General features: G+C 38.6%; 1 protein-coding gene across 1 annotated transcript in view; it reads right to left on the bottom strand.

Moving 5' to 3' along the window:
- Positions 1 to 10649, bottom strand: part of LOC140855550 (uncharacterized) — a 100080-nt gene extending 89431 nt beyond the window's left edge. The window contains exons 1-7 of the mRNA XM_073251507.1: positions 10479 to 10649; positions 10271 to 10385; positions 6285 to 7243; positions 3477 to 5340; positions 3083 to 3383; positions 2345 to 2475; positions 585 to 1432 (exon numbers count right to left, since the gene is read on the bottom strand). Coding sequence (XP_073107608.1) covers positions 585 to 1432; positions 2345 to 2475; positions 3083 to 3383; positions 3477 to 5340; positions 6285 to 7243; positions 10271 to 10385; positions 10479 to 10526 — 4266 coding nt within the window. The 5' untranslated portion in view covers positions 10527 to 10649. The remainder of the gene's footprint in view (positions 1 to 584; positions 1433 to 2344; positions 2476 to 3082; positions 3384 to 3476; positions 5341 to 6284; positions 7244 to 10270; positions 10386 to 10478) is intronic.
- Between the last annotated feature and the right edge of the window lie 553 nt (positions 10650 to 11202).

Below are 11202 nucleotides of genomic sequence, written 5' to 3' on the forward strand. Positions count from 1 at the left end.
TATGCAACATCTCCATTAGCTCAGATTGAATGTTGAATGCTAAAGAGCTAGACAAGCATATCCTAGTGCAACCACATAACAGGGTTAGTACCAAGGTTTCAGGAACCAGTACTACCGTATCGGTTTCTAGTCGGTATGGTACCGTACCGTACCGACAATAAAAATTCAAAAAAAAATCCCCTCCTACGGCCAATAAAAAAAAAAAATCAAACCGAACCGGTACTGCACCGCACCATACCGCATGGTATCAGACAATTCGGACTGATACCGTACCGAACCGACCGGTTCCGGCTATTTTTCGAAAAACCAGTCTAAACCGAACCGATTCCCCACCGGTACAGTATGGTACGGGGTATACTGGCCTGTTTGGGTCGGTACGGAATACCATGGTTAGTACCGTGTTCTCAAGTTGTTTATGTGTACTGGAAAGTTGGGGTCTTCCTTATTAGCATGTGCATGTTGATATGCAAGTGTGCATGTACATATTCTTTCATTTCCTACTTTTTGGAGGGGGAGGGGTGTGCAATTCATCCTAGGAAATAGACCAGAAAGGAAAAGAGATAACCATAAGATAAAGTTCATACCATGTAGCACCCAATCAGCTCCACCAAAGAAACTATATCTGTGAAGTAGCAAAAAGAGCTCTCAGGAAAACAATCAGACCGATCAGCAGAGAGCTTTCCAAACTTGTATATAATGCAAGATCCAATGCACTCAGTCTTCAGTCCACTGACTTTGGTTTTACTGACTGTCCCTCCATCATCAGAGTATGAATGGGATGTGCCGATTGAAGCAGTTGATTTTTCTCCTTCTAGATGATTGATATTACCAGCCAAAGCATAAAATTGTAGCTCATCCAGAAGTGAACAAGCAAAATTATTCATACAAAATTCATCCAAAGCAAATGGGCATTGCTCACAGGGAGGAAAGATAGACATATGTTGTGTTGAATGGAGACAGGAAGAAGCAGAACAAGCACATTCATTCCCATGCTCAACTAGTGAAACCACTAATCTTACAGCATTTACAACCAACCTATACTCGTCCAGATTTAAAAACTTCTCGCCACATACACAAGCAAAAACATGTAATGCCAATAGAATCCAGAAAGTATCATTTCTACATATTCGAAGGATTCTGTAAGAAAGCTCCAGAACAATACCAATGCGATCTACTGTGGCAGAAATAGATGCAAATATGACACAACCAGCAATAATCTGATCAACTGTCGCATCTTTAGTAGACACACAAAGATCACTCCCATTTAATTGATGAAATTCCTGTGATGAGAAGCATGCCGACAAAGGCTCGTGCGGTCTGTCAGTGTACAACAAAACTTTTCTGTTAATGAGAAAATCTTCAATTAGCTCAACAAGGATGTTCAGTTGGCATATTTCTAGAATTAACCATCTTGCCTCCCCATTTGATAACACTGCAAGAAGACCACAAGTTAGTTCTTTCAAGTGTGTTAACGGCATAAAAATAACTGCAAGATTGCATATAATAGTGCTACAGCATTTACTCAAGAAAATAACAAGGTTCTATGCACAACCACTGAGCTGACACTGTCGACTAAACATGGAGATGAAAAAAAAAATAAGGCCTTCCATAATTGCCTGCTACAAGGAACAGTTCTAATTTTCCTCTTGCCTTTGTCAACAATTTCTTTTTTTTAATTGCACCTCAGTTAATGGATGCACAGCCCTCAAAATGCTGCAATCAATTTCTAGTTAACTAAGCCCTTGCACCATTTTCATACTGCAAATTTCTTAAATAAATTTAAGTCCTACAATTGTCCAAAGAAATACACATATACACTACAAAGGAGTGCCATATTGGACAATGAACTTGTATGATGACCTTCATTAGATGTCCATATATCCTTTACTAGCTGCTCCTTTTGTTGATCTCTTTGAATAGTTAACCTAATTTCACTTGATATACACAGCATTTCATGCGACTAAAAGTTGGGATAAGACCTTGTTCTCCTGTTGGATAGCATAAAGTAAACAATGAAGATAGGAAAAGGTGACAAGCTACAGATGGCTCATTCCTTAAATAATAATGTTGCAGTTCTAGGACAAAAATACCACCAAAAAAGAAGTCGTAGGACAAAAATATGCAATTGATGAAGAAGATGCATGAAAAGGTGTTATACTGCAGGAAGGGACATGGAACACAATATAGCTCATGACACTGAAGAATTTGTAAAATACATATTCAGGACAAGCATTTGTAATGATTTAATTGAAACAAATCACCATGAAATTTGATGAACTCATGCTATAAAAGTAATAGAAGTTTCCAAGACTCAAACAACATGAAATGAGAAGTCAGGTGAAACCTTTATTAATCTCTTCTGCAAAAGAACAGGAAGGTAGTAGAAATTCTCCACTCCTGGTGCATCTTGAATTTGCTGACAGCGAACCAGAAATATTGCACAATAATAATGAAAAGAAAACAACAGCCTTCTCTCTGAAACAACAAGAATAAATTCTTCTTAAGTATATGTAGATTCTCCAGCCAATTTATTTAAAAACAAAAAACTTTTCCATAAGAAAAACAAATAATTAACTAATGTCCAAGATTTAAAAAGATTGGGGCTCTTAAGTTTCTAAGTTTTATGGAAAAAAGACTTCACATATCTAAATTTTAAGGTTTTGCAAACACATATGTTTGAGGAGATCCAAATCAGATTTTAGCTAAACCAAGTTTTGATTTAAGAAAAAGGAAAGTATGACAAATGTAGGGAGCCATGTTTTTTCTCAAAAATTGTTTCTTCTAAAATAAAATCTCACCCTTCTTAGAGACCAGATCTACATCTCTCAGTCACATCCTGACATATCAAAAGAAGGCCAGACTATCACCTCACTCCTCCATTACCCCTCTTTCCCTCGATTCACCCCTCCTCTTCCTCCACTTTTTCTATCCATCCTTTTGTCTTCCTCCTCTTCATTCTTACAACCAAACAACTAAATAAAACAAGTTTTAGTCATACTACTCTAACATGTATTGTTTTTACAACACTGACAAACTAAACCTCCAAGGACCTCCAAAAGAATAATGTTATTAAATCACTTACTTAGGCAAAAGTTCTGATTCCATAGCTATAGCACGAAGCACTTGGGTGTCCATGCAACCTTGAGATATAACAGTCTTGCTATATTGTGATATCCTTGTTTTGCTGGAATCATCCATATTTGAGAACACAACAAAATACTTGAGAATTTTCTCCACTTCAAGTCCATCACTGTCTCCACATAGATCATTGATCTTCCTGATGGTGGACACAGGCATTGATTTAGAAGCTTCTGTCTTTGCAGCACATTCTGAGACCAGTAAATTACAATTTTGCTCATATTTCTCAGCTTCAAAACTTTTATCTGTTTTAAAAGGAAAAAACAACAAGCACAAATTAACAAACAACCCAAGCACAAATTAAAAAATGGATGAGAAAATATTTGCATTAGGCTTACCAATCATTTCACCACTTTGAGAAACAACTGCACCATCATGTTTTTCTCCTTTGCCTTCAATATGGTTTTCTGTGGAAGTTGTAACTGTGGCATGAGTCAGTCCACGGGTTCCATTTGGTACATTCACTAATTCCCTTGTTAAATTATGTATCTTTGGAATAGAATTATGCATATACCAATTCTCACATAATTGCTGAGAATGCAATGTGAATTTTGAAAAGCTACAGTTTGTGCTTCCTGAAAGCAATGACTTGTCAGACCCTCCTGACAATACTTCCTTAGATACCTTTAAATCAGAAATGGCATTAGGACATAAAAGGCCATGGACAACGTGCTTGAACTCCCCATGGTCCTTTAGCTCCATGGTAGGTAGTGCATCACTAGCCTTCTGCACTGTGTCACCTGCATTTCTGCCATTATGTGTCAGTTCAACATCCATTTTACTATCATTTCCATGAAAGGAAGAATTATGCTCAGCATTACACAGCATCTCATGTTGCTTGAAATCACCATCTGTTACAATTGTACCATTAATTCTTACTTCTTCAGATGAATGGCTTAAGACTGGATTATCATTCAATGACAGTTCCTGAAAATGAAGGGCTTTCTGTTTTGCAGTGTTGGAACTAATCTCCAAATCAATGACATCAAAGGTATGGGATTGCAGGGCATTACTTCTTTCAGTCTCAAAACTCTCCAAATTTCCCTCTACCAGAAAATGATAGTCATCTGGTACACACCGTTTGAGGCTAGCAGACTTAATTTCAGGCAAAGTGGGTGAAAGAGGCATCTCTATTGCAGCTTTATACCTTCTTTCATCATCACTATCCAGATCAAGTAGCTTCATATAATCCCCACGTATCATCTTCTCAAATGAAATTAAATCAGCTCGCTCACTGCTAACAGCATTAGATGGCTCTTCCCCGCATACAGCATTTTCTTTCATCTGGAAAGGTTTAGCCATTTCAGGAAGGAAGCATGGAATCCTACTGTCTTCTGCTTCATACTTTTCTGCCTGTTTCTGAATGTTATTTTGATTAAAATATTGTACATCAGGTTTCCGTCGTTTACGTAGCATTTTGTCACTACTGTGTTTGCAGGATTTTTTACTGCGATCATTATGATTTTTGGCACAAAATCCCTTTCTGTCATCCAAGTACTCTGAAATCCCAGAATTTTTGGAGCCTGAAGGTATATTAGCTTTTCTGCTCAAAAGATATTTTAACTCGGATAGTTTCTCTCCTATCTTCAAATACAACTGACCATCCTCAGAATACAACCATGCAACAGATTCTAGAGCATCTTGGAGCCTTCTTTTTTTCCTGCGACCATTAGATGCCTGATCCACAACACTCACTGCAGATGAATTCAGGCATGCATTTATCGCATTTCTTTCGACAGAAGCTCTATTGTTATTCTCTGCCACCACCCCAATATTTTCTGTTTGCCTAGTTTTAGCCACTCCATCAGACGGTCTCAGAATGGATGATCTCTGATTGGAGCTCTTCCCTGCTACTTCGGTTGATGCAGTGGCAAAAAAGGCATCCTTTCCCTGTGAGCCCATGAACTTGCTATCAGAAAAAGATGTTGCAGTGGAACATACGGCAGAACTTGGTGACTTGATTCTGACAGAACCTCCAACTGGAGGCTCCAATTCAGAACTAATACCTGAGGTTGGTCTGGTACAGCTTCCTCTAGATAATTGAAGGCGAGGGCATTCGCTTGCAGAACAAGGGTAATTAATTGAATTTGTATAGCATGTCTCTGGCAACCTAAATTCACTTTGTGACTTAATATTGCATGGTTGGGAACCCAAAAGGTTGTTCTGCAAGTTGCAGCCCCATAGCTCTGGAGATTCATCATTCTGCATAACAAGTTCATGAGTCCTTGAAAGTTAATAAAACAGAAAAACGATCACAAAATCATTTTGTTAATAGAAATTTAATAAAAATTTCGAGCAAACTGAGAAAGAGATAAAAATATAAAATGCATTTGTAGCCAGAGTCTGGATACAGCATGGATATGGGTGTGGCAGGCGGTAAGGAGCTTGAGTCTTGGTGGCAAAACATCTCATGCACCTACACGTGACTAATCAGGCTTATTGAAGAATTTTATGACAATGCCACATAGATACTCTCAAGCTTTCCTTAAAAAGGCAAAAGATGCATCACTGAGATGCTGCACTCTCACAAATGAATTATCTCAATCTCCTGATGTGCTACTCTTGAGAAAATGAGTTAACAACTATCATGGCTGTTCTCATGGGTAACTAAGATCAAAGTTTGGAAAACTGAGCTTATGTGATCAGTTTTTATCATTTAATTTAAAAATAAAAAAAAGAAAAAAATAAAAAGAAAACAACTGTCCAGATGACTGCAAAATTTAAAGAAATTCATCACACCTATTATATTAGTAAAACGTAAATATTATATATTAGCAAATATACTTTCATTATCTTCATGCAGGCTGACAATGTGTCCTAAATTTGCAAAACTATCATTTCCTATGAAATATTCTTTGGCATTATAAAAGAAGATCTAGAAGCATGCCTGATTAATAAGAGAATCTTGTTCATTTCATGTTCTCCATCACATGATCAAATTTTTGCATAGACGAGTAGCTTTCATAATTTAATTGTGCAGATCTATGCATCCATAATATTCCTGTGAATTTGACACCGACTAACGAACAAGATAACATGACACAAGCAATTGCTTATGGCAACTAAATGCTAAGATTACCTTTAAATAGGCAAAATTGTCATTGTTCAGGTAGTGCATATGACAAATAAAGATATTAGATACAAACCTTTGCCAGGCTATCTGTACCTTCCATGCTGCAAGACAGTAAGTCATAAAGGACATTAAAGCGGCAAGACATTTGCATGAAATCCTGTTTTAAGAGATAAAGCTCTTTCCTTATAAACTTATTCTCTGCTTTCTCTAGTTTATTCATTCTTTTGGCATGCTTTACTTGCTTCTTTTTCAGCTTGAGTTGCTCTCTTAGAAGCTTGACATCTACAGTTTTGATGTTTGTTCCACCATTATGTCTTTCATCTCCAAAACATGAACAACCCCTTACATCTCTTCCAGAAGATAAAATCTCCTCGACTTTCCTCTGTAATTCTTCACTCCTTTGCTTCTCCTTCTCCAGCCTCTGGGACAAATTATCTGCCCTGTATTTTTCATCCGTTGCCTTTTTCCTTTCTACTTCCATAAGCCTTCTCTGTTCTTCTGCCTTTGTCCTCTCCAGATCAGCACGTTTCCTTTCTCTGTTTATCTGCTGCTTCTCTGCTTCAGCCTTTTTATTTGCATCATCTGCTTTGGAGATCTCTGCAATCAACTTCTCTCTTGCTTCATTAGCTTCCATCTTTAGTTTTTCAAGGCAAAGCCTGTATTCATCTGCTTCGTTCCTCGCAATCTCTGCATGCTTCTTTACTTCTTCAACCTTGCTTTTCTCCACTTCCACTAACTTCCATGCTTCTGCAGCTTTTTTCTTCTCCACTTCAGCCTTCTTCTTCTCAGAATTACTTCGCTTTTTCTCTTTTTCTAAAAGTTCTTTGAGTCTTTCTACTTCTCCCTCTGCCTCCAAAATGCGAATCAGCCCACTCTCATTGCTATCCTCGCTTCTTGAACTTCCACTTTTCTGACAAGAGGATATCTCAGCCTTCAGGTCATGTATTTCTTTCTCCAACTGACTTCTAATAGTGCACTCCTTTTCTTTTGCTTCTTTCTCTCGCCCTGCTCGTGCCCGCTCATCTTCATAAACTGCATTACAATTCTCATCTGAGTTCAGAGGACCTCAAGACATAATAACCTAAAGGACAATTATCGAAAATTCCTATGAGAACAGAAACCAGATCATGATAACACATGTTTACTCATACAATCAAAAAAAATCACTTTAAGAAAATGATAATACAAGGGTTTCCCTAAAAGAAAAAATAAAACAAAAAATTGTTATAAGATGTGATTTTAAGGTGATGACTGTTGGGGGACATGACGAGAGTCCTGAAACCTGGGGTGATGGTTGTGCTAGGGCAATATAGAACAATGAGTTCAGATGAGATGAAAATGAAGACAGAGGAAAACAAATAGAAGGCAAAGGGAGATACCTTGGGGTGATCTCCACCTAAATAAAACTTTTAGCTGAATCCTAAGTAGAATATACCACAGTGGCATTATGGGCTCCATGAAACACCAAACATATTCAAGGCAATCACTCCACTTTAGTCTTTAGTTACCAATCCTCCTTAACAAGGGAGAATAATCAAACCTGCTTTCTATGAATTATGAACTCCCTCTGTCACAACCTTACAAATTTATAAGCCAAAAGTCATATTACTCCCTTTCTTAGTTTGCTTAATCTTACACCTTGGTTGGGAGTTTGGGGAAGAAAAGAAAATATTAATAAGGAGAGAAAAGAAAAGAAAGGAAGTGTATTTCTTTCATCTTGGTTGGGAGTTTAAAGAAAGAAAAAAAAATAATTTCTTTCTTTCTTGGTTGGAAGCAAAGAAGAAAGGAAAAGAAAAAAAAATGTTACAACCTTCTTTTACTGTTATACCCTTAAACATAATACATACAGTACCAATTTATGAAAAATAACAAAAAAGAACCCAAGAAACCCCTCCATCTCCCTCGAGTGCTCTCCTTCCCCACAAATCTATGAAAAAGAGAAGCGAAAAGAAAATTATCTAAGTGGTAAAAGATCTCAACTTTTGATATTTTTTTTTCCATCTTTCTTTTGTTTTCTTGGATTTTTTTATGTTTTCCACTGATTTTCCCTCTGTATTCCATCCTCCAGAACCAAGGAACCCCTCCATCTCCCTCAAGTGCTCTCCTTCCCCACAGATCTCCAAAATTTAGAAGTGAAAATAAAAAATAATAATAATGAAAGTGGAAAAAGGTCTTATATTTTGTTTTTTTCCATCTTTCCTTGTGTTTTTGTTGATTTTTCCCATCTATAGGAGTCTCAATCGAGTGGAAGGCAGCTTCCAGTCTCAATCAGGTGGGAACGTAGTTTTGAAAATCGATTCAAAATGTCCGGTACACCCCAATACCGAGCCGAACCGGCAGAAAATCGGGATGGTTTTGGTATCCAAAATAATTCTCGAAGGGAGGGAGAAGAAAAAGAGAAAAAGAGAGAGGGGGGAGAGAAAGAGAGAGAAAGGAAGAGAGGGCCTCCGACAGCCGTCGGAGGCCATCCGACGTCTTGCTGTCGGAGGCCATCCGACATCTTGCCAAGGTCGGTAAGCGCAGAGAGAGGGAAGGAGAGAAAGTAGGAGGTCCTTATCGAGCCTCCGGAGGCCATCAAAGGCCTCCGGATGGACGGCGCCACCGCCGTGACATCTTCAACAACCGACAAGCCCATGCCGAGGGGCCAGAGGTCGGTCAAGTCGGAGGAGGGCCTCTGCCCTTTTTTATTTTTGAAACAAGGGTTCACCCTTGTTTCGGATTTTTTTTTTGGATTTTAACGCATAAAGTCAACAACCCAGTTGCCAACTTCATGAATTTTTATTTTTTAAAAAAAATTCAGTTGAAGTCGGCAAACCATTTGCCGACTTCATCTAAATTTTTTTTTAAAAAAAGTGATGTCGGCAACAGCGTTGCCTACTTCGCCCACTCAAAATCAAAAACAAAATTCAAAACAGAGATGAACCCCTATTTCAAATCTGCCATCCTCCGCGGCCCTCAGCCGCCCTCGGCTCCCTCCATGCTGCCTCGTCGGTCGTCGAAGAGCTCGCGACTGCATTGCCGCCCATCCGAAGGCCTCTAAGGGCCTCCGATGAGCCAGTAAGCTCTCCCACTCTCTCTCCTTCCCTCCCTTCGCACGTATCAACACTCAACAAGATCCCAAATAGCCTCTGACAGCCGTCGAAAGCCCTCTCTTCCTCTCCCTCTCCCCTCCCTCTCCCTCCCCCTCTCTTCCTCTCCTTCTCCCTCCTCTCTCTTCCTCTCTTTCTTCTCCCTCTCCCTTCTCTATCCTATCGATTCACGTCAGTCTGATCCAATACAAACCCGTACCGAGCCATACAGCCGGCAGACCGACACGGGCTCCGATACCGAGTACACGAAACTTGGGTGGGAGGCTTAAAATAAACCCTACAGATAAGATGGGAATTATAAAAAATTCATTAAACTCACAATTCTTTGCTATCCAAATCCACTCAATTTGGAAAAGAAAAAAATTGTGATTTGAGGGGGTTTGTATTCCCTCTATTTCTTTCCTTTTCTTTGGTGAAAGAACTCCCAACCAAGAGAAAGTATTAACTTTCTCTCCTATCCTTTTCTCTTCTCTCCTATTCTTTTCTCCCAACCAAGGCATTAGAGAAGTTCCTTGCTTGTCTAAGAGAGTTTTTAACGTACTATCCCATTATTGCGTTTGTGCCTAGCCCACTAAAACGTTGGACAATCTCTTAATATCTTGCGGGAAAAAGAAAGTTGTCAAATACCATGCCGCTGCTTAGCGCTTTCGTCTCCTTAACCAGAAACCAATATGCAGCACGAACTCTAAACCGTAGACTTCATGATGAGTTCGAAGCAAAGGGGTAAGAATATGTCATAACGGTATCATTTCAAAAACAATTTAGATACTCGGAATCTTAAGAAAAATTTATTTATGGTAGCTATCTAAATTTGTCATTTCTCCCGATTTGATTCAACTAATAAATTAACCTTCAACCATGAACTACGAAATGCAGGAATCAACAAATCGGTCGAGAAAATAACAATGCAGCAAATAATGCCTATGGGAGAGGGAGAATCCACGATCGAATCTGTGATTCTTAGCCTTACCCTTCTTGAGATTCTTATTCTCGTTCAAGAGCTTATTCGCTTCGTTCTCGAGGAGCTTCACGGCTTGCCGGAGAGCATTCCTCTTCTCTTCCAACTTCTGATACCGCTTCTTGATCTGAAACAAAGAAACACCGCACGGAAATTATCACCATGGATCAGAAACATAAGAGATTCAAAAATCGGGCTCGAGAAGGGTTCTGGAACTTGCCTCCGCGCAGCACGGATTCAAGGGTTCGGGCTCTACGTCGGCCGCCATGGGAGAAGAGATGATTACACCGAGTTCGGGCGTTGGGATTTCAAAGGCATGGCGAAATAGACGATTAGGGTTTCACCGATGAGCGGTAGGAACGCCACTTTGGTACTGGTTGTGGTCGATGGTTCTGTGTTGAAGCGGAATAAAACCCTTTAAACCCTTCGCACGTGTAAATGTGATCTGCCACCGCCAAGGTTTGAAAGACGGCCTTTGCGAACAGCGTGAGTCTGATTCGGACGTGCCCATAGGTTGCGTCAAGAGACCTAAGGTCCAAGGATTCGTTGGTTTCATGGAACGCAGGGAGGGTCAATTGAAAACCAAACAAATATCTTATATCGAATTAGAGTTTTAAAAATATAAAAACAAAAATATATATTTTTTATGAGAATAAGATTGTCATATTTTATAGGAAAGAATTAAAGAAAGTATAGACCATCAATGATTTTTATTTCAAAATAATATAATTCTCGGTGGTCTAAGACCATCATATTTATTATGTTATGTTCAAGTGATTAAATATTTTCAGATGTCCATGGATAACTTATTTGATACTTCACGAAAATCTAAGATCGCTATCATATAATATCAGAACTATCCTTAATATATTTCATATCATATATTATAACAAAGATAATGAATATATTTATTAATATATTAATTATTAATATATTTTATAAAA

This window comes from Elaeis guineensis, chromosome 2 (genome assembly GCF_000442705.2).
Source record: "Elaeis guineensis isolate ETL-2024a chromosome 2, EG11, whole genome shotgun sequence".
In the NCBI taxonomy this organism is placed as follows: domain Eukaryota; kingdom Viridiplantae; phylum Streptophyta; class Magnoliopsida; order Arecales; family Arecaceae; genus Elaeis; species Elaeis guineensis.